Genomic DNA, 24,385 nt, shown 5'->3' with positions numbered 1-24,385 from the left:
AAGTAGTGATTTTTATTTTTTTGTCACGGATTTTCCAAAAATCCCGGAATTCAGATTTATTCAATACTTTCAATTACAACTTGCCATCATAGATAGAAAAGTTTAGTCTAATATTCTGATAATAATGTGCCACTATTGGTCCATGCTAAGTCCCGTTACCAACAATAAGACGTTTTGAATGCCAGTATTGTCCCAGTAGTTTTTGCCAGTTTTCTGCAAACATTCACTGAAAAAATTACATTCTAATTTTAAGAAAATCTTCTTAAATATGCGTCAAGAATATTCCCCACTTAGCTTATGTGGGAAATATTCTTACAATAAGAAGAAAATTAGTATTGTAAGAATATTTCCCACTTAATTTATAAGTGGGGAATACTCTTGGCGCATATTTAAGAAGTTTTTCTTAAAATTAGAATGTAATTTTTTCAGTGTTGACGGGCCCGTTTTGCAGTCTTGGAATTTCGCACTTGGAGCTTATAAAAAACCATTTATTACCTTTTTTCCGAAAAGCACCACGTGGAGGTAACCAATATTGGTTGTTTTTGGCAAGTTTTTAGATCCCGTTCAGAAATTGCCCTGACCCCGCATGAAACAGGGAACCCGACCGGGACCCGACCTGGCAGCTCGTCAAATCGGGCTTTGCGCCATGGCGCCGGCCGGGTTGCCTGTTTCACCCTAGTCTGGACCCGGCCAGGCCCCTGTCAAAATTTCTACACGGGATTATTCTCCAGGAGCTTAGTAAAACTAGAAAAATTCTTGTTAATTAAATTCCATAAAAAATATGAAACATTTTCATTTCAGTATTACTAAATTATCTTGGATCATAATTTGTAAAAACAAAAAACATCTTATTCAAAAGTAATAAGTAGGTAAAATCAAATATAATTAGATATCAATATTTTCATTTTTTATGGGTAAAAATATTTGAACTTTTAAATTTTAGATTTAAATTTCCTAATTTTTTCTATTTTTATGATAAAATTGAAATTAGAATGACCAAAAAAACAAATTAATTAATTAATTAGAAAATATCAATACCAGCTTAAAGCAAGAATTAATTAATATTTAACTTTTAGAGGACTGGTACATTCAATCAATATGAACATATTTTTGTTAACTCGTGCATAATTTTCTTAATTTTAAAAACTGAATATTGAAACAATATTTTTGTCTTAAGGCGCTAGCACAGCTCCTACTGCCTGTAGGCAAATATATATTTATAGATATATTTTAAGGTATATTTAAAGAGCACAATAAATTGGCAAATTATGGTACTGCGAAATTATTTTAATTATAATTTTTAAAATATAATAATAAGCGGAAATATAAAGTTTAAAAGTTCTAGAGATATGCCCACATATCGACTGTTTTTCAGTGTTTGACGAGAAAGTTAACTTGTTTGCATGAGACTTTAACAAATTTTAAACTTTAACGCAAGGTTCAGTCAACTTTCGCATCAAACTCTGAAAAACAGTGGACATTTAAAGAACTACACTATCACAATTGAGAGACCACCCATTTTCAGGCGAATGAAAAACGTTTTAAAACATAAGATTTATTAAAACTAAAATTTTTTTCTGTTCATTTTTTGATAGATGATAAAATTTTGAAAAGAACAAGATATTTTAGAAGTCGTTTGGCCAATAATTCATTTAGATATTTTTTAAAAAATCGTCATTTTCATTGTTTTACAAAAATTTAAATAACTTCTAAAATAATGAACGCTTTTTAATGATCTTAGGCTTATTTTAAAGGTCATTTGTTACACTATAAGAATTACACAGCCACACAAAAAAAAAGTTCTGATCTGGGGGTCTCACTATGTAGACTTTATGGTTTTTTGGTCGCTGAATCCGAATCCGAGGTCCATTTAACCCCATCAGATCAGGATTTTGGCATAACCTCAAAAAACCAATATGACGGACACATTTTTGAAAAGTTTATCGGATTCGCTTGAAATTCATTACTCGGAGGTTTTTGGGGTCGCTGATTACGAATTTAAAGTCTGATTTCAAAAATTCAAAATGGCGGATCCAATATGGCTGACACAGACATATTGGATCCACCATTTTGAATTTTTGAAATCTGACTTCAAATTCGTAATCAGCGACCCCAAAAACCCCAGAGTAACGAATTTCAAGCGAATCCGATGAATTTTTCAAAAACGTGTCCGCCATAGTGGATCCGCCATTTTGAATTTTTGAAATCAGACTTCAAATTCGTAATCAGCGACCCCAAAAACCCCCGAGTAACGAATTTCAAGCGAATTCAATGAACTTTTCAAAAATGTGTCCGCCATATTGGTTTTTTGAGGTTATGTCAAAATCCTGATCTGATGAGGTTAAATGGACCTCGGATTCGGATTCAGCGACCCAAAAAACATAAAGTCTACATAGTGAGACCCCCAGATCAGGGGTCGTCCATATACCACGTGGACACTTTTGGGGGGAGGGGGGGGGGTTAAAAAAAGGTTGAAAATGTCCACGATCCCATGTATTTTTGTGTCCACAAGGGGGGAGGGGGGGTCAAAAATCTTTGAAAAACTGTCCACGTGGTATATGGACGACCCCTCAGAACTTTTTTATTTGTGTGGCTGTGTTACTTATACACGGAAAAAGTTCCAGCACGTCAGATGTACAGGTTGTGTCAAATTTTCTTCTACATTTATTTTGCACGCCATCTGTGCCAGTTTGGAGTATCTGACGTGCATTATGTACTTCTGATATCTCGAAATGGCACCTCAGACGTGCAAAATGAAATGTACTGCTGTTGACACTGTCCTCGGCGCATCTAATGTCCCGGAATTTTTTCCGTGTAGGCATTAAAGTGTAATTTTTTTCTTAGAAAATGCAAGCCGTCCAACTTGCACCAAAAAAATTCAAAAAATTTGGAACAATTTTTCTGTACTAAAAACTATTCTAGAAAATATATAAAACATGATATGGTGTAAAATTTTCAAGAAAATTTAATAAAAAAACTACGTTTGAATTTTAAAAATTATTTTTCTGTTAATAAGAATGCTTCATTGCAAAATTTCAATTATTTTCAAAATTTTTAATAAAATTCATTGCAAAATTTCAATTATTTTTAAAAATTTTAATAAAATTCATTGCAAAATTTCAATTATTTTCAAAAATTTTTCTTAATATCAATTATTTTAATAAAAATTCTCAAAAGAATTCGATTGATGTTTCTTTTTGCTATTTAATTAGTAAATTTCACTAAAAAAATTAGTAGAAATGATTATTTATTAGTAAAATTTACTAATTCAAAAGCAAAAAGTCAGTCACTAAATCAAATTAGTAATCATTTTTACTAATTCAAATTTAGACAGTAAGTAAAAATTTACTTGAAATACACTATTATACTCGATTATAAATAACAAATATTTTGAAAATTACACTGAGAAAAATAGAGTTTAAAAAACTGGGAGTCAATATTGAAAAAACTGGACTCAGTCCAGTAAAAGTACATTAATTCATTTCCAGCAAGCATCTTAGGGTGTTGCGTATAGTGTATAAAGGGCCTTAGTTCCAAATGTCACTGTAAAGAGCATTGAAACACAGGCGAAGATTATAAGGCGCGCTGCAGTGTGCATATAGTAGAGAAACTGGACTCAGTCCCCTACTTCGAAATTTTCACAATGAGGGAACGCAGGCGCGGAACCTGTCAAAATAAATGGCCGACGCGACGCGATACGAGTGTTTCCTTGTATTCACTTCGTCAATTTTATATAAAAAAAACAATAACCAATCATTAAAAAAAAGAAAAATGTGTTAAATGCACTCTTTATATATTCATATTCCTTAATTCACAAGTTTTATTCTTCCCACATCTTCATACTTACAATTAACAACTAAATGCATCGGAAAATCTTACAATCATACGGGATTGAACGCCTACCTAACCACACAACTAAATATACGCATAATTATAAATCGCACGCTTTTACAGCCTCTCGGCTACGCAATAGATGGGGGAAATTTCCTATTTAAGAAACATCCCTTACCAATGAAATAAATTAGAATATGCGTGTATTTAGAATTAATTATTAGAATTTAATAATAAATAAATAAAAAACATTAATTTTTTCTTAATAACCTTGAAACCTTTTTTAAGTTTGACAGTCCTCATGGTAAATTTGATTATTCTTTTTTTTCGTGTACAAAATAGTGAATTGACCTTGAATGAAATGTATAATTAATTATTCTCACAGCAATATTTAATAATTTAATGAACTTAACTGCACTGCATAATAGTTGAGAGTAGTAAGAGTAAGTGAAACCGTAAGATAAGTGAACGACCATTAGTGTGAGAGAGAGAATAACTTGTGGTTTTCGAGTAGGTATCTACTTTATGTGCACGGCGTTCATTTTTCAAAAGAACTGGACTGAGTACTAGTTGTTCAATATTCGCTTCTATTATTGACTTGTGTTTTGTACACTGCCGCGTTCTTTCAACAATTACATGAGAAAGTAATTTCTCATTCCAATTTTTTATACTCTTATTCCCTCTTAGACTATATAAACAGTCTTGTTTAAGCTGATGAATGGGATAACTTGTGTTGAGTCCCAAACTGTTCAGCTATGAAACTTCTAATACTATAGCCCAGATAGCACGCAAGCTTGCAGCAAGCTTGCTGCAATCTTGCTGCAAAGTTGCAAATTTTTTTTATATATTCATAAGAAATTCTGCTTTTTGTACCTTTTTTAAATTTAATAAAATTAAAAATATTTGCAAAAAAGGGTAAAAAAAACATAATTTTTCATGCATACAAAAAAATTTTGCAACTTTGCATCAAGCTTGCAGCAAGTTTGCTGAAAGCTTTCTACAAACTTGCTGCAAGCTTGCAGTGCAAGTTTGCAGCAGTCCAGGCATTTCAAGCTTGCTGCAAACTTGCAGAAAGCTTGCACTGCAATCTTGCAAAACTTGCAGTGCAAGTTTGCAGCAAGCTTGCGTGCTATCTGGGAGTGTGTACCTGTCACATATTATTCTATAAAGGAGTACTACACTGACTGCATAAATCATTTTTCCATTTTTCTCCGTGTAGTTCCTTAAAAATAGACCTTGAAAAAAATTATTTTGGACCTTGAAAACCTTGAATTTTTTTTGAAGAATCGCTGGACACCCTGATTAATAATTTTAATTTCGTTTTACGAATCATTTAAATATATATGGTAGATAGCTGAAATAAAATCACCTCTAGTATCCATAATATTGCTTGAAAAGTTTTAAAGAAATCAAATCGAAAACTTAACTGAGAATTCATACATTTCAATACGGCATTTTTAAGAAATCTTTTTCGTTGTATCAACAACAAAGTGAAATCCTAGAGGTGATATTATTATGAAAGAAAAGATTCTGTACACAATATACAAGTGCTTAGTGAAAGGTACATTTGTCCAAATTAAATTTTTATTCAATATTATTTCTTGTAACATCGAGGACAATGTTTTATGACACAAATAATTATTAATATGATCAGTACCACTCTTAGCACACAATATTGGAAGTTAGTATTTTGAAGAAAATGAATTCAATGTTTGAGGTGGCGACGATTATTTTTCACGTAGATAATTACTCTTTCACACTCATGCTCTCATGCAAATTACCACTTACACAATTACATTAAAACCTTATAATTATCACACAATTTTAAAAGTCTAAGGTAAACTATAATACCAATGTATAAATGAAACATATTATAAACTAAGTCATCATATAATAGAATTTAAAACGCCAAAGTTGGTATATATATACAATACAAGTAAATTAGTTCCTAAGGAAAAATGTCAAAACTTTCCACAACTACATTTTAGGATGATAAAAATAGGGAAAACCAATATACTAATTATTGCAGGTTTCTTTATTTTTCAATAAAAATTTTCCATGTCAATAAAATTTTTGTAGAAATTATTATCCAATTTTATTTCTAATTTATAGTATGCATATAATATTGCACATTAAAAATAAAAAAAAATTTTAACAGGACACCTCTTTTAACATCATCTTATTATTTGCTTTAAAACTATAATTTAAAAACACAAAAACAATCATTAACAACCTTATCGATTTTATTGTTTTCAAATATGTTTATTATTTTTATCTTCTTTAATATATAATTTGATAGAAGAAAATTATTTTTAAAATTCGTAACTAATTTCAATTACGTAAGGTGACGCAAATTTAACTGAAAAAATATTTTAAAAAATTTAAATAAAATTAAATGTTAATTTCAGGAATAGGTAGCAAACATCTGTTGAATTTAAAAATTCCTTTTCATTATGCTTTACTTTTTTAAAAATTGGAGATTCACATTAAAATTAAGGAACGGCCTGCAATTAAGTTTTCATTAAAGAGGCATATGTACTTCATTTTTTATAATCACTAATTATGAAGAGTAATATTTTACACCTATACGTTTTAAGTAATCTATAATTATAAGTAATATTTTTAAAATAAGTGGTATCATAAATATGAAGACTATCTTCAAAAGTTTATTAGACTCATTAAAAGTATGTTAAAAAGGTCAACTGATTCAAGTAAAAGTCTAGTAAGTCGAATTTGCCGTAAAGTTCAAAGACGCTTAAGCAACTTTCGACCTAATGGCAAATGCGACTCACTAGGTTCTTACTTTGGACATTAGATGTACTCTTTTACAATTTCCAGCACTGATGTTACTTTTAACAACTTTTTTGCTAAAAAATTTAAGAATGAAATGTTTGTTTTAATGTTTTTCAAATAATCGGCCCCCGAATGTAACTTGGCTTCACATTTGCGTGCAATCATCTTACGACATTCACAATCAGCTATTATTCGATTTTTCATTTTCATTTTCATTTCTTGCAGGATGTTGCTTGTTTTTAATTTTTTATATTTTAGAATAATAATTTAAATAAATATTAATGAAAAACATTTTTTCTTTTCAAATGTGATTAAATGGAAAAACACAAGTATGTGTAAAATAGAAGACTTTAAATTTAGAGTAAAAATAGATTAATAAATATTGACCAATAATGATTTTATAGCAAAACATTTCGTTCAACAACGCTCTGGTGTATCAGTAAAATAGCTGTTTTCCACTTTTCTTCTCTCATAGTTAAAGCAAAACAAAATCCTGGTACTTTTAATAAAATCAATTATGAAGTCTATCAGTTGCAAAAGTAAACTAATGAAAACATTTTATTAAAAAAAATGAGAAAATTAAAAAACGAAGAATTATGCAATTCTTTGACATGAAATTTCTTATTATAATTTATGCGTTGTATCAATTGACTGAATTGAATATCATCCTATCTACTGAAAACTAAAGCCCATTTAATTAAATTTTTGTTTGCAATAACCCCGTTAATTAGAATAATCTGATTTAACACATTATAACTGTTTCTTTGTCCAGGCATGTGAAACGCTTATTTAGCGTAGCAATCATTAGCAGTCATTCAAAATGGCCGACAACCGACGCGCAAAACATTTTGCTCACAGTTGGGTGTGGACAAAATACTTCGGTCGGCCATTTTGAGATGCATTCATAAAGAAAAGTATGGTCGGATACGCGGTGTCGCGCTGACACCTTGTTCCGAAGCTTACTATTTCTTCACATCGAAACTATACAAAAGACGTAAATTAAATTACTCTCTTTGAAAAAGAAAAATAAAGCAGATTTTAATGTTTTGAGGAGAAAAGGAGACAGAGGGGAAAAATAGGTAACAGACTTTAATGCGATCCAATTAAATAAACTTTAATTCTTAAATGACTTCTAAAATGATAACTTTTAGTAAGAAATTTTGCAGAACCAATACGATCTATTAAACGAACAGTCTGTTCTCAATTTCACAACTCTTATTAAGCAAAGCGGAGTGAATCGCCAGCTCCCAGGCAACTCACGCGGCTTAAAAATGTTTGTAATACTATATTAATATCAACTTTGAGATTGTGGAATTGAAAACGTTTGTTTGTTTCATGGTAAATAAAGATACTATGGAATGTATACATTGTTTTAAAATATCGTTACTTTACATATTATTTCCCGTTTTGTATCTGAGGAATAAAACTCACATTCACTAGAATTCGCTATCGTATAATGAAAATGCGTTACTCAAATATTCTTTGTTATGTGCAGCCCAATATTTCTCTAATTGAAAGTATTTCTATAACATTGAACTATATGTATCGGTTTGTGAATGAAATAAAGTAAAATGTCTCCAAGATTCAGTCTCGCCAACCTCAGCAGTATGTTTTTTTTGTTTTGACAAAATCACTTTTTATCACAAGTCACACATGGGCATAAATAATCTCACTTCACTCGATATTCTCTCAAATTGACTTAAGTATTATCCGAGAAAATTTGTTTTTTCATATTCGACTCAAATTGTTCCAGAGATATTTACATATTCACTGTAATGTATTCATTTATTTTTTAATACTACTTTATACACTCAGTAGAGCCGATTCATTAAATTGATATTTAAATATCAAATTAAATTCAAATAATATTAGAAATAATTATTGTACAATGAAGGAGAAAAGTTTGGCATGGTATACATATATGTGTGATATAGTACTCTATCTCCTTGTGTATCTGCTGAAGTAATTTTCTACCTATTCCGAGGTGGACTGTGTTGTTTGAACATTCCTTCCTTGGAAATCGTTTAACAAAATGCTCGACACGAGTTTCTGTATGTCCACGCAGATTATACTGCCAAAAAATTATAAGAAATAGTCCTATTCGAGGAGTAAGATGATTTTCGCGCAAATAAAAAACGATCTTTATAATAATTCGACAAATCTTTCAATTTGCCTCTTGCCTCTACGGGTATAAATAATTACTCAAATTTTGCGAGTGTCGGAGCTGTACGAATTAATATATACGAATCTGATTTTTTGGAGTGTTCAAAATTATGATTGATAGTAAATGATGTATAGTAAATAAAAGTAACACGGTTTATGAAGTAACAGTATTTGAAAATAAAACATTATGCAACGGGACTCGTTAAAAAAAATTATCAAACATTAAAATATTGTGAATATATTGCGATTGCATATTCTGTAATTGTTTAAAATTTTACTAGCAAATCATGATTTTGAACTTTCTGTTAATAATGGAATTATAATTTTTAAAATTCTACTTAGTGTACAAGTAAATAGCAACGATTAAACCATAAAGACCCAAGACTTCAGCGAAAATGAGAATCAGGATCATCCCAACGAAGAGACGAGGTTGCTGAGCAGTACCCCTTACTCCAGCGTCGCCTACAATTCCAATGGCAAAGCCAGCAGCTAATCCGGAGAAACCGACTGAAAGGCCTGCACCAAGATGGATGAATCCCCTAAAACCATTTTTTAATGTTAATCTTATGTACAAAACCTAAGGCTGTGCTCACATGCCTGAATTCGAACGCTGCGTTTTGAGAAGAACAGACATATACTTCCATCTTTATTACACTCAATGCTTAATGCAAAACTCAGCAATCGAACACAAGCATGCAAATAAAAAAAACGGAAAGTTTTAGGGAACGCAGGTATGAGCTGAAAAAGGGCATAATTTACATTTTGTTTTTTAATTGTTAATCAAATTATTTAGTGATTTAGGCCTTGTGTTACCAAAAAAATCTTATACGCTAAGCTAATCAAATTAAAGGTCTGGTTTTAGAAGAACATGTTACTGAACATCTGTAGATACTCGCAGCTAACTATATTTGCATTGAGTATTTTTTCCAGTTGACGGCATTTCGACGCCTTCCGTTCATAAAATGCTAACATAAATGTCAGTGCAAGATAATTCTAATTAAAAAACAAGTGCAAGACAATTCTAATTCAAATTTGCGTGCAATATAATAACACGTGAAGTTGCGGACTGTATAAGGTAGTTCAAGTTGGGTGGGGGAAATCCAATATGGCTGACATCAGCTGATTTACCGGAGGACAAACAATGCATTGAATTCAATGGGACAAACCAGTTTTTTAACCATAACTTTTTAAATATTCATTTTTGAACCATAGTGTAATGGAAAATTATTCTTTATTTATCGAAATCTATTTTTTAAAACAATAAAATTTAATTTTTTGGTTTTATTGTTTTAAAAAATAGATTTCGATAAATAAAGAATAATTTTCCATTACACTATGGTTCAAAAATGAATATTTAAAAAGTTATGGTTAAAAAACTGATTTGTCCCATTGAATTCAATGCATTGTTTGTCCTCCGGTAAATCAGCTGATGTCAGCCATATTGGATTTCCCCCACCCAACTTGAACTACCTTATAATTCTATCAAAAATGTTAAGGTACTGCTACACTTTAGAATTTAAAAAAATTTTATTTTTTTTTTATTGTATTTTTTAACTCCTTATGACTTCAGAAAACACCTCCTAAAGTATTTATAACCAATTGTAAAAAATAAAAGTAAATTTATCAAAAAATATTCAATTAATGTAAAAAGTCATTGACAAATTAAGTAAGTCTTTAAGGGGATGGTGGGGTCCAGCTTTTTGTTACGACCAGTAGAAACATTGGTGCTAATGTATGTAACAGTGTCTGAAATAAAAAAAAATTGGACAAGTGCGAGTTGTACTCGCACTGCAATGGCGGGTTCCGTACACAAATATTAAAACAATACTTGCAACATTTATCGGTAATTGGTAGAATTAAAATAAACAATTAAAAAAATATATTAAAATCATTTGATAAAAAAGAATAACTAAAAAAATTAAATTATTGTATATATCTAATATTGTAAACAATAATAAGAGCAGAGGAACTATAATTTTGAAAATTTTGTTCCTCTGCTTATTATTGTTTACAATATTAGATATACAATACTTTAATTTTTTTTAGTTATTTCTTCTTATCAAATGATTTTAATATATTTTTTTAATTGTTTATTTTAATTCTACTAATTACCGATAAATGTTGCAAGTATTGTTTTAATATTTGTGTACGGAATCCGCCATTGCAGTGCGAGTACAACTCGCACTTGTCCAATTTTTTTTTATTTTTAGTTAAGAAATTAAAGTCAGAAAACAATCTCTCATTTATTCTCTTAAAATTTCACTCTTCCTTAAAATATTTAATGCCACGTGTTTAAACTAAAAAAAATTAAAAAAATTTTTTTTTTTGAAAAAAAAATTAAAAAAAATTTTTTAAAAAAAAAGTTTCTTAAATAAATTTTTTGTCGTCAGACTGTAATAATACACCAGGATACCAATTTCCAGCTCATTAGGTCAAATAATGTAAAAGTTAGGGAAAACAAAATTTTTTTAAAAAATTTTTTAGTTTTTCCTTGACAACGCTATGGCCATCATTACATATCAAGTTCTCTATATTTTTCCTGTAATATTCGAGTAAAAATACACCAGCATGCAAAATTTCAGCTCTCCATGTCGAATAGTTTAGAAGTTAAGGGGGGGGGAATGGTCACTTTTTATGCATTTTTGGCCAAAAATCTTGTTATTTCCTTGACAACGCTATGCCCATCACGTCCAATCACATTCGCTATATTTTTCCTGTAATCTACGAGTGAAAATACATATCTGAACCAAATTTGAGCTCTTTAGGTCAAATAGTTTAGCCGCTAGGGGGGGGGGACACGATTCGGCTACGGACAACAGAGTCTCACCAATAGGGTTCCGCCGATACACCGTAGGTGTACGGAACCCTAAAAATGGTGGGGTTTCAATGTGCAAAAGAATTTTAGGTAATTTATGGATGGCCTCTAACGATAATACATATAAATTTAAACGCGTTTTTCTCAAAATAACGTTTTCTCAAATTACGGACAGTTTATCTCTGAATCTACTGAACCGATTTTAATAAATAATAACTCGTTTTGTTTGTTAGCATATCCTGTGTGAGAATTTACCAGAAAATGGTCAAAAAATTTTAAAAACAAACATTTTTGCAGACTAGAAAAATACTGAAAAACATAGTGTATTTTGACAAAAATTATTGAAACATCTGCTATTTTTTTATTTTAGTCCTTTTCTCATTAATGGTGGTAGATTTCTATGCCAAACACCTTCCTTTTTAAAAAGCAATTTGGATTTTTTGTTTCCGATTTGTCAATCTTGAGATAAACTGTCCGCAATTGGACAACTAACTTTTTGGAGTTTCGATCTGAATGCTGTCTGCAGATTATGATATTAAATAAAAATTAAAAACAAACAATTTTTATTCTCCAAATATGTACTAATATAGGCAAAAAAGTTTTTTAAATATTTATAATAAAAGACCTAAAAAATTTTTTTTTAAAATTTAGTCTTTTAAGAGCCTTCTAAAGTGTAGTAGTACCTTAATGCAAGACAATTCTAAATTTTGACACAACGTAAATAAATGCCCACTCAACCCCTAAATAATAAGAACCTTCAAAAATACTTTAAACTCATAGTTTTGCTAAACATTAGAATCATAAAAGCATTTATATAAGATTTTTATAATAAATTATTGAATTAATTTACTTGAATTTTTTGAAATATTAAATTAATATTAACTAGAAAAAAATTTTGTTTCTGTTTACTTGTAACTAAATTTCTGATCTAAAAATTCCAATATTTATTAATGCAAACAATTAATTTACAATTAAATCTAATAACATTTTTCTCAGTAGTAACATAAATTGTTTAAAATACATGCCTTTTTAAGTAATCACTTAAAAATTCATTGCAATAAACTTATTTAATTAATTAATTTTTTAGATTTCTTTTAAATATTGTTTCAATAATATATCAAAAAATTCAAGAAAATTAATTCAAAAATTTATTATTATAAAAATCTTATATAAATGCTTTTATGATTCTAATGTTTAACAAAAATTGCTTCTCTATATTTCACATAACCACTAAAAGCAAAACTATGAGTTTAAAGTATTTTTGAAGGTTTTTATTATTTTGGGGTTGAGTGGAATTGTCTTGCATTAACATTTTTGATAGAATTATATTGTCCGCAACTTCACGTGTTATTATATTGCACGCAAATTTGAATTAAAATTGTCTTGCACTGAATATTAAAAAAGAATTATCTTGCACAATTTTTTTTGTTAACTTTATATATTATCGTGACACAGTCGTGGATTGCAAAAATAATTTTGGCACAGAATTCACTCAAACGTAATGTTAATAAATTAAATTAATTTAATTTAAGTGTTGTATGTATGTATGATTAGGGACTACACGGAAAAACTTTTTTTAAGAGTTATTACGAAACTTATTCAAGAACTCAGGATCTGGAAAAAAATTTAGAACTTTTTTTAGAAAAGTTCAATATTCATTAAAGAATTTTCAGGTGTTTTTCTAATGGCTTGGAAATAATTGTTCTTAACGCTGCGACTGAATACTTCAGTGACTGCGCGCTGAAAAAGTCCCGAACTATTTAAGAAAGAAGACGTAGAGTAACCAATAGGTATACAGCGCCTGTTGGCTTTAAGCGCTTCAAATATGATTTAAAGCTATAATATCGTAACGCGTCCACAGCTGAGTGGCATAAGGCGGAGAGATCTTTCTTAAAATCTCGAGGTCTCAAGTTCGACTACTCACGCGGGCAAATTTTTTTCGTTAATTTCACATTTTTCAATTCTTAAACCAGTTCAGGACTTTTTCAAGAAAATTCAACAAGTAGTCCAGAAATTTACTACAGTTATCCCCGAACAGCTTAAAATAATATTTCTATCTACGGTTTTGTAGCATTTCTTGTTTCTTTTCCATATCCTGAGTTCTTGAATAAGTTTCTAAATAACTCTTGAAAAAAGTTTTTCCGTGTATGCTTAAGAAGTATAATATATTTGCTTTTTTTGTAAAAATATTATTCCAGTAATAAGGGGTGTCGAAAAGGACAATACCAGTGCGACAGCGCGTAGCGGCAGTTGCTACATCCGGCCCCTCAATTGAAGTGGATTGTCACTTTTTTGCCCTTAAATTCCAAACCAATTCCGTTTTTGTCCGCAATCGTAATGAATACCTTTTACTGTTTGTTTTCTCTGGTCTCGTGGTTATAGAGAATTGAATTGGATAGAAGCGAACAACTTAATAACAGTAAAAGGAATTCATTACGATTGCGCATGAAAACGGGATTAGTTTGGAATTAAAGGGCATAAAAGTACCAATCCACTTAAATTCGTCCCTTATTACAGGGATACTTCAGTCACAACAATGCCACGTGAACTTTATACGAAAATCACCAAATCTGCAATACTACGATTGCAGATGATTTTCGCTTTTTCGGTATTAGACTCTTACAATTGAAGATTAGATCACACTGATTCTGTATTGCGCAAGTTTCCGATTCTGTCCCGCTGTGGTACAGTCTTTGCACTCTGGGGTACAGATACTGAACTTTTAGCACAGATGCCGTTCGATTTTAGCTCAGCACCTGAATAAAGTCAAGGAACAATATCTGACCCTCATTTCGCGCGATTGTTGTACGTCAGAGTTCAGATGCTGTGCTAAACCTACCTCAGTGTTAAGATAAACTTCGTTTGATAAGAGAACATACGTGCTCTCTTTCAGTAGTATTTCAGCTAAAAATTTCTTTCAGTGTATAATGAATGAATAATACGTAAAAAATATGTACTTACTTGTAAAGAGTATAATTACTAGGTGCTTCAAGGCTTCCCGCAATGAGAACCGCTACGACCAGACCGTAGATGGCAATAATACCCGCCATGACAACAGGAATGATGGACTTCATAATAAGTTCCGGTCTCATTACAGACATGGCTGCAATACCGGTTCCTGACTTTGCTGTGCCATATGCAGCTCCCAAAGCTTTAGAAAAGATAAGATATTTTTTATTTAGAAACTTGCATATGTATAACGTCTGGACAAAACGAAATTAAACAACTTTCAGGATTATGAAGAGAAGCAAGTATTTCTTTAGCTTCTAGGTGTGTAACAAGTTTCTCAAACTCATTATTAGCAATTTGTGGCAGAGATACAAAAAAATAATAATAATATAAATAACAATCAACCAATTTGGAGAGTATTGTTCTCATGCTTTGTTGTCAGTATTGTTACAGATGCACGGAGAGAAAAGAAAAAGAACTGCTTTACCTGCCGATAGCTGATTTTTATATGGAGAAAACAGAGCTATCATGCCAAATCAGGCAAGTCTCTTTTTTTCTCTCTGTGTGGTACTGAAAAAATGACTTTTGATATTTCTGAAAAATATACCTTTTGTGGCCCTTTATATAAGTGTGACAAAGGTGGACCAAATGGAATAAACAGTTTATGATCAAATGCATTTGTCAACTAAAAACATCGTTTACTTTAAATTGAATTGTTAGATCCGCATGAATATTCCCCAAATCTTATTTTTCATAATAATTATTTAGCAAAAAATCATTTAACATAAAATTAATTTGAAGAAAAATGAATTTGACATAAACGTCAATCGACATGAAATTCTTTAAATGTAAAGTTCACTTGACATAAAATTTTGTTTACATAAACTTTTTGCAAACTTCTCATTCCTAAAGTAATGATGTGCTTATTATTATAGTTTCTACCAGTCGACAAAATGGAGAAGATAGCGCTTGCCATTACTTTTTAAAGATAGGAAGTTTACAAGACAATTTATGTAACAAAAATGTCAAATAAAAATTATGCCAAATCGTTTAAAGTCGCGAGTCGTTCAACGCGATCAGTGTCCCAACGACTCGTGAGTTTTATAGTTTCGAAAATTTTAGAGAATTGAACGACTGGCGAGAACTCACTATAAATAATTTTATGTCAAAAAATAACTATTCCGTCAAATATAATTTAGAGAAAAATCATGCGGGACAATTTCTACAATTTCAGCCGAATGAAAATCAATTTTCTTGTCTCATTCTCTTTATTTAAAGCTTATCTGTCAATTAGAATTTATAAGAAAATTTAAGCTTTAAACAATTAAACAATAGCAATTTATTGATAATTTGATAACGCAAACAGTTATTAACAAAATAATTTTAACTTTTATTTTCTTCATAAGAAATTAAGGTTATACTTCGTGGACTTGAAGAAGTGATCAAATATAATATATTATACAACAAATTTTGATCTTCAGTTCTACTCTTTGCTTTTCATTGGCATATTAATAAGTTTGTAAATATTTTAAGCAAGAAAATTTTTTTTCTTGTTAGCCCACTTATCGTAAATAAACAATTTAATAAATAACTTTTTTAATATAAGTAAAAATAAGTAAAAATACATTTTCGAAAGGTCAAGGTTACTCTCCAAGAGAGTCACATAAGACTCTGCGAGTGACTCTCTTGGGAATTCCAGTGTAGTTAAGCATCTTAAATATAGTTAACTGTTATTAAAAGTGAAATCAACTGCTCTTGAATTTTTTGCATATGGGTGCACTGAGAGACCTTTGGGTCAGCAGTAGACTTTCCGATAGGCTGCTACTGACCATTTTGGTGGTACGCTACAGGACTATACTTTTGGGTTGCTGCGGTAAAATCTTGGGCGCGTGACAGTCCAAAAGTTGTTTAGCTGCAAACCAATGGCGGCATCCCCACTACTTCGGAGAGCTGCATACCAACATTTTGGACAGTCACGCGCCCAAAATTGTATCGCAGCGCACCAAAACCATAGTGGAGCTGCTATCACATACGTTGTTCCGCTACAGTCCAAAAGGTCTCTCAGTGTGATATAAAATTGCTGTTTAGATTTAGATAACATTAAAATAAATTAAAATTGCGTAAACTAATGTTTACTTCTCTATAGTTTTGTGAATTATTTTTAAATAACGATAAAAAATAATTATAGATAATATTTAGAAGGGAAATTTTGATTAATGACTTCGTAACATATTTAGAAGCAACTAACTAGACAATGAAAGTTTCAAGAAGCAATTTACTCTGCCTGTCTTTAAAATAATTGCCGATCAAATCAAGCATTCCTAAGTACTTCTAATTTAAAATGCTTTTAATACTCCGGTCTTTCTGAAGTTGTTATTTAATTATACTTTTCTAATTTTCTTATCCTTCATCACGGTTGTTAATTACTTTTTAAATGGAAGGGACATCTAAGCAAATTAATAGAGACAAATATCGTTTTTTCATGATACAAAGGTAATGTACTGAAAAAATCTTGATTCCCTGGCGACGTCCGAAAGTTGAGTAACTCTCGTTACGATCTTCATTCAGAAAAGTACGTTTTTATGTTGATGGCGCTGGGCACCCAAGTATTGACCAGGGTGGCCGCAAGATTGACTTTATCAATTTCCCTGACATTTTACTGACATAACAACGAATTTCCCTGACAAAACTTCTTTTACAGGAAGTCATGAAAATTTAAGAGAAATGAATAAAAACTTATAAAAATGTATATGTAAGAAATGCATATAACGTCTCAATTTCACTGACTTTACTTATTAAAACCTATATGTATATTTTGAAGATTTTTATTTGTAATTAACATTAAATTAATTTTAGTAATTAATAAGTTTCTTTATTTTTTAATACTTTAAGAGTATTCGAACCATTATGAAGTCACAGTTTTAGAAAACATGCTTTACACAAACTGTGACGTCATAATGGTTCAATAAATGGCCTTAATTTAAAAAAATTTATTTATAAATTTAACTTTAAAATAAACAAATAATTAAAATTATATCTACACGGAGAGAAATCTGTTGCTTTTAGCGCATGAGTAGGACGTACTAAAAACGCATACACACCACCATGCGTAAGTTGCAAGAAATCCATGCTGATTTTTCATGGATTTGAGCAACTGTGGCACAAGTGGGCACAAGGCACAAGCTGGGCAAAGTTAGCACCGGCCTTTGCAAAATTAGGTACAGACGTCTATGCGAAAAGCGAACCAACATGTCTTGTCCATAATTCGTAACACAGTTCTCTCTGTGTACAATTTTCAAAATTGCATAACCTTGACAAGAATTGACGATTCTTTTTGCAAATTAATCCTGAAATTCCAAATTTATCAAAATAACTTTTACACGTTAGAAAATCTTTACTTGTCATAAAAAATAATTGTTTATTTGAATAAATAAACATGTTCTGGATGAAAATATTTAATTTTATAAACAAGAACTTGAGGTATTTGTCGCGCGACTGGTCACTGTCAAAAGTTTGTATCCGTTGACTGTACTTATGAAACGATTATGAATGCGAGTTTCCGAAAAACTTTTGCCGACGTACAGTTTGACACACAGATGTTCTCAAAGTATATTCATAACCTCTCGCATGCAAAAACGATCGTGGCAACGTCGCAAGTTTGGCGTATGGCCGTCTTTAAAATTTCGCGCCAAAAGTAGCAGACAAGCTGTAGTATTTAACAAGCGCTATTGCCACGTTTACAAATTCACCTGTCATTTACAGTAAATGTTAAAATAATTTTTCAAGTTTGATGTTAAATATCTTTTAAACAAGACGGTGAAAAATTTTCATTTTTTTTATAAAAGTTCATTTTGGTTCAATAAATAAAACTTTAGTTTTTCTAAAAAATCTGTCGATTAGTATAAGTGCAAAAATTAAAAATCTGTGGTTTTCATATGGTTTTCCTATACCGTACATGTTAAAAATCGAAACTTTGATTTCATTTTTTGAGACTTACAGACGGTCAATTTTATTTTAATAGGCCTTATTTTGTAGATAAATATCCAAAGAATAATTATGTGAAATTTAAAAAAATTCTGTCGAAAACGAATTTACGCGACAAATACCTTAACGAATATGTATTTATTAAAAATTGAATATCCCCAGGTGCGAATTTAGGTTGGCCGCTAGAGTTTGAAGGTTGGCCCAAGGTTGGCCTAACTTTGGCAAGCGAAGTTTTGGTTGCCAGAGTTTGCCCAACTTTGGCAAGTACAAGTGCCCACAGTTGGCCCGAATTTGCAAGCCAACCATTAAATGCAGAGTTTAACCAACCGTCGGGCCAACTTTGGCGACAAAGGTTGGCACAACTCATCAAAACGTCGTTCAAAAGACTTTCAGTTTCGGTTGGCCGAACTCTGGCCCGACGGTTGGCAAAACTCAAGAAAAGCAGTATAATTGACTTATAGTTGTTTGGTCGGCCAAACTCTGGGCCACGGTTGGCCCGACGGTTGGCAAAACTTTGTGAAACGCAGTTTAATTGACTTACATTATTTTGGTCGGCCAAACTCTGGGCCACGGTTGGCCCGACGGTTGGCAAAACTTTGTCAAATGCAGTTTAAATGACTTAAACTTTCTTGGTCGGCCGAACTCTGGGCCACGGTTGGCCCGACGGTTGGCAAAACTATGTGAAACGCAGTTTAATTGACTTACACTATTTTGGTCGGCCGAACTCTGGGCAACGGTTGGCCCAACGGTTGGCAAAACTTTGTCAAATGCAGTTTAAATGACTTAAACTTTCTTGGTTGGCCGAACTCTGGGCCACGGTTGGCCCGACTGTTGCAGCTTTAATATACATTTTGCGTTATGTACTCCCATGTAAGCGTAGCGTAGTGGTCAGTGTATAAGTCTTCGGTGCGTTATGTTAGGGGTTCGATCCCAGCGAGCGTTAGATATTTTCGAAAATGTATGTATGAGATTGTGTTTAATAATAATAGGTAAAGGTTATATCTGACGTTCCCGCTAATAATAACCTGTTAATTGTTTAAATAATTTAGTTTTTTAATAATTTTTTACCTTTGGCTGTTGAAGTTGACCAAACTTTGAAAATTGTGGTTGGCCCAACTTACGCATCTAAAGTTGTGCAAACTTTGGCGTCAGTCTTTGGACCAACCACACGGAGAGAAAAAAAAGTAAGCGGCTCTACCTGTCGGTAGAGCGGTTGCGTTAAATGCGAAACAGCCGTTCAACTTGAGGTTAAGCACGCTGCTTACTCTCGAGGGGAGAACGGTTCTCCTTTTTGGGAAAAGCGGGTACACTTTTTGGAAAGTAAGCGGCTCTATTTGTGTGGAGAAGAGAACCGATACTCCTCAAAAAGTATAACCGTTCGACGTTTGCGGCGCAACTGCTGCGCTTTATAAAGGGAAAACAGCGCTCTCTTGCCAAATCAAACGGCTCACTTTTTTTTCTCTCCGTGCATTGAAATGTATAGTTGGCACAACATATGCATTGTAAGTTGGGCCAACTTCCTTATGAGTTGTCGGGCCAACCATCGTCGCCATTAGACGGCGAACCGTTATCATCTGTATGGTTGGCCCAACCTCTGGCACGAGAAGTTGTACCGACTTTGTAAAAGTTGGCCCAACTATGGGCCGACCAAAAAATCACACCTGGGTCAAAAAGAAAAAACTGTTTCAAGCAAAAATTTTAATAATTATGAACTTTTTTGTTAGCGCGCTCAAGATCCTACACTAATAAATAATAGTTGTTCATAATAAAATATGTAGGGGAGAGTCTCCAGTTGTGAGACACCTCCAGTTGTGAGACAGTCAATTTTTTTTAACATGCAATATTAAAAAGCCGATTGGTTTATATAAAAACATTTCTTTTTATATGAGCCAACTTTTTCGTGTACGCCGAAGCGGATATATAAACTGTTATTGTTAAATACCATCACTGTGTGATAATCGACTAAAAAGCGTTTTTTCAATAAATGCAAAGTACTTTTTTTCCTAGTTAATTAATTGGAAAAGGTAAATGTAATGGATTTTCGTTTAGTGTTTTCCTTATATTTTGTGATGCAATATTGCATTGTTCCAATCTACGGTTGAAAATAATTTAATTTTCCTTTTTCAAAATAGCACCAATTTCTGGGTGTGAGACACAGCATATCACCAGTTGTGAGACGGTGTCAACACCCATCTGGGCAGCATAAACAATACGACTTTGCAGGCATACTATTTAAATGTTGTTTTGATTTTTTTTCTAGTATTTGGGCATGTCAAGTGGAAAAAAGTCAATTGATTCAGAAGAAATCAATTTTAATGCTCTTGTTGAAGCTATTAAATTGTGTTTATTTGATAGTCATATTTTGGCAAATAAATATTATTATTTAGTATATAATAATATATATTATTAATATATTTAATTATTTCTACTAAACATAACGTTTTATGTCAAACTTATTAAATTTTAGCAATTTTTAATGAGTGTCTCACAACTGGAGACAGTTTTTTTTTTTGAAAAAAGCGATGTGCTCGGAAAATTTTTTGAGTTCATCGAACACTATACTTTCTTTTAATAAAAGTTGCGTATTTCTGTTACCTTTCGAACGGTGTATTTTATTTACAATTTCGTTTACCCGTTTACAATTTACGGGTCAAAAATAAAACCCGTCTCACAACTGGAGACTCTCCCCTAATAAATATTTTTATTTCCTATGTACATTTTATTATCTTTATCAATATCAATTGAATTAAGGAGTAAGCGTCCAAAAGTTGAAAAGTCAATTTATTAAAAAAATGTCACATTGGATTTTCCATGAATGATAATAAAATAAATTTAGAAAAAATCAATTATACTAATTTAAAATATTTAGACTAAATAAAAGAAGATTTATAATTTAACTGGAAAAATGACAAAAAATTTAAAATTCATTATTTATGACTCACTTTAATTAATAAATTTCACATTTATTTTTTGAAATGAAAAAAATTATACATCTAATTGATATATTATCACTGTTACTATTTATATAATTTAACTTATATTTATTTTTAACAAATTTTCTTCTATATGGGACTATGTTATATAAGACCCTGAACAATTGTCCGGATGTGTGTGTGTGTGTGTGTGGATCACGATTTTTGTGAACACGATAACTCGAAGAGGTTTTAACGAATTTGGCTAAAATTTGCCAGGTATATTTATCATAAAAATATCTCGAAATGGATTGATAGACTTTAAAAAATTCTCAGAAAATTATAGAATTAATTACAATTAAAGTTGAAAAATTCACTTTTTTACTAAAAATTTTTTTGTTTATTTACATTCATATTACTGTATAAGAGAATTTTATTCTTTCTATTAAGACGAATGAACTTTATCTTATAAATGTTAAATTGTATTAAAAATGATTTAAAAATGAAATAGACTTATCGTTAACGCTTCCTCCACGAGAAAGCAAATTTTTTTTGCTGATCATAAAGAGGAAGCAAAATGTTCATGTAATGAACATCTGGATTTACAACTTGTTTCTAATTATTTTAAAATTTCTCTGACTTATACTAAGCCTTTCTTTAATTATGCATAATGTTATAAATATGCTACTATTAACAGATTTTAATAGGAGAAAAGAAGTATTAATGCGTGCTTTAAAAATAAAAAACTACACTTGGAAGATCATTACGTAATTTTTTATTTACATTTTTAATATTGAAATATAAATCACATGTTTAACACAACTTTTTGGCATAAACCTTTTAGGAAAAAAAGAAAAAATTTTGTGAAAAAAATCGAATTTTAATTTATTTATTTCCTTCATATTTTGTTAGAAATGAAATGAAAATTATTTCCATCATTATTGCATTTAATTGAAAAAAGTTAATAAAACTTTGTTTACGCCCTATTTTTTGAAATCCGCTTAGAGAATTTTAAGGTCATGTGATTGTATGTTACGTAGCCGGATCACGTGCCCTGTAAATAAAAAATCTCACCAATTTTTCTCAAGAAATACTTTTCAAGTTGAGAAAAAATTTTGTTCAAATGGCTAAATTTGATCAAAATGCCATGATTTTGATAAATTTTAAGTTGAATAGAACATGTATTTTGAGGTAAAAATGACTGTAAAAATTTTACATGCAGAGCACGTGACATACTGACGTCATGGACAATCACATGGCGCAAATCAACTGTCAAAAAATACAAGATAACTTATAGATGATGATGGTGATCACTAACTATATCGCACACTTCCACTTATGGTCTTACATATGAGATTTTTTAAATTGTAGTCACCATTTTATTAAACTTTATAAAACCACTTACCTCTGATTCTGTATCGACATGCTTCTTTTGTACATACGTACGAATATACCTATATAATTTACCGCTCTAACATAATATATATATATCTAAAATGTTCTACTTAATACTATCTTATTCGCACGATCATACCCGCTAATATTTCGACGGTCGATTGATAAAGAATTAACCCGGGCACACCTAAGAAGTTCGATTCTACTTTCGTATATTTTTAAAAGAAATTAAAGAAAAGTTACTTTTCCTTTTGATAAAACTTTTAAATTCGTAAAATAATTTCAATTCATTTAAAATGTTTCATTAGTCAAGTGAGATTTAATTGAAAAAAATGTTAAAAGACGAAAAACTGAAAGGAGAGTAGTATCAGCCTAGTGTCACGAGACTCGAGCACGGGACACGGTGGCCTTGTATTTTGTAATCATAAATTTTCCTATGCTATAAAATTTAGCAATTTTTAAGGAGGATTGATTGAATTTTTACATTGCGCTTTAATGGGAAAACCGCATCGACTTTGACATACCCTTAAGGTGAAATTTTAACATATCGTACTCGAGATAAAATTACAAGAAATCGATATATGCAACTTGATTAAAGACGAGACATAATTTTTCAGATAACAAAAAAGCAAAAATTGGTGTTTCATAGAAAAAGTTCCGGTGGTAACATAGATTTGGCGAAGGAATGAAATTCAATAGTGAAATAAAATACAAAGAATAAATAAAACTCACCAGAAAATATGATGGCAGAGGCAGCGCCCATGACTCCGAAAAAGGGTCCATAAATGGGGTTTCCTTCTTCTAAACTCATTGTGAATATTGTAATGGATTCGTGTCAAACGATTTGAATGATTAATAAGAGATAAAAAAGAATTATTTACAAAGAACTGTTAACTAGTGAGACTTGAAATGGTTCTATACCGTCTTCACTTTACTAAACTAATACGTCTCGTGCCTCTGCTAAGTATGGCTCGAACATACAATTACGAAGAGGGTCATGTGATGACGGACAAGAGTGTCGTATGACTGGAGAAGGGCAAATTTATAAATCAAACTCTGATTGGTTGTTCCCTATCAACTCTGACAATTTTCACCAAACAGAATGCCTGTTTCAGTGTGTTTCGTATAGAGCTAACAGCATAAAGGCCAACGCAAAGTATGCTTGGAAAAGTTTTTCTTCGTGAACGACAAGTATGAGAAGGAAAAGTGCACAAATATATCTCAGTCCTTTTCTATATCTATATCAAGTCGGTTCTACAATGAGCACGGTCGTTCACGATACTATCGTGAACGACCGTGCTCATTGTAGAACCGATTTCAAGTTTAGCCAATAGGAACTCGTAATCAATGGAAATCAAGAGAATTCTTAGTGGCTTAAGGCTGGAGTCCCATGGTAGCGTTTTGCGTTTTGTAACTAGGCTATGAGTGCAAATAGAGCAAACATATATCTGTATCTCTCTCACACTCATTGCCTAGTTACAAAACGCAACGCAAAACGCTGTCATGGGACTTCAGGCTGGAGTCCCATGACAGCGTTTTGCGT

General features: G+C 31.3%; 1 protein-coding gene across 1 annotated transcript; it reads right to left on the bottom strand.

Annotated features, from left to right (window-relative positions):
- Positions 1 to 7,717: 7,717 nt before the first annotated feature.
- LOC122501105 (V-type proton ATPase 16 kDa proteolipid subunit) lies at positions 7,718 to 23,855 on the bottom strand. The gene is made up of 3 exons (XM_043610377.1): positions 23,575 to 23,855; positions 14,564 to 14,753; positions 7,718 to 9,326 (listed from the first exon to the last, which is right to left on the bottom strand). Exons 1-3 carry the CDS (start codon positions 23,651 to 23,653, stop codon positions 9,122 to 9,124), a joined length of 474 nt encoding a protein of 157 aa, XP_043466312.1. The 5' UTR covers positions 23,654 to 23,855; the 3' UTR covers positions 7,718 to 9,121.
- Positions 23,856 to 24,385: the final 530 nt, after the last annotated feature.

The sequence above is a fragment of the Leptopilina heterotoma genome, unplaced genomic scaffold (genome assembly GCF_015476425.1).
Source record: "Leptopilina heterotoma isolate Lh14 unplaced genomic scaffold, ASM1547642v1 Lhet_201, whole genome shotgun sequence".
Lineage (NCBI taxonomy): Eukaryota > Metazoa > Arthropoda > Insecta > Hymenoptera > Figitidae > Leptopilina > Leptopilina heterotoma.
Note: the sequence above shows the minus strand (reverse complement) of the source record. Positions and strands in the feature narration are given on the sequence as shown.

What these genes read in the sequence shown, in the direction of transcription:
- LOC122501105 (XM_043610377.1), bottom strand. Translation starts at nt 23,653, where the DNA reads ATGAGTTTAGAAGAAGGAAACCCCATTTATGGACCCTTTTTCGGAGTC. An exon ending in CTCTGCCATCATATTTTCTG is followed by an intron (nt 14,754 to 23,574) that starts GTGAGTTTTATT and finishes TCTTTTCTAAAG; the next exon opens with CTTTGGGAGCTGCATATGGC. An exon ending in AGTAATTATACTCTTTACAA is followed by an intron (nt 9,327 to 14,563) that starts GTAAGTACATAT and finishes AAATGGTTTTAG; the next exon opens with GGGATTCATCCATCTTGGTG.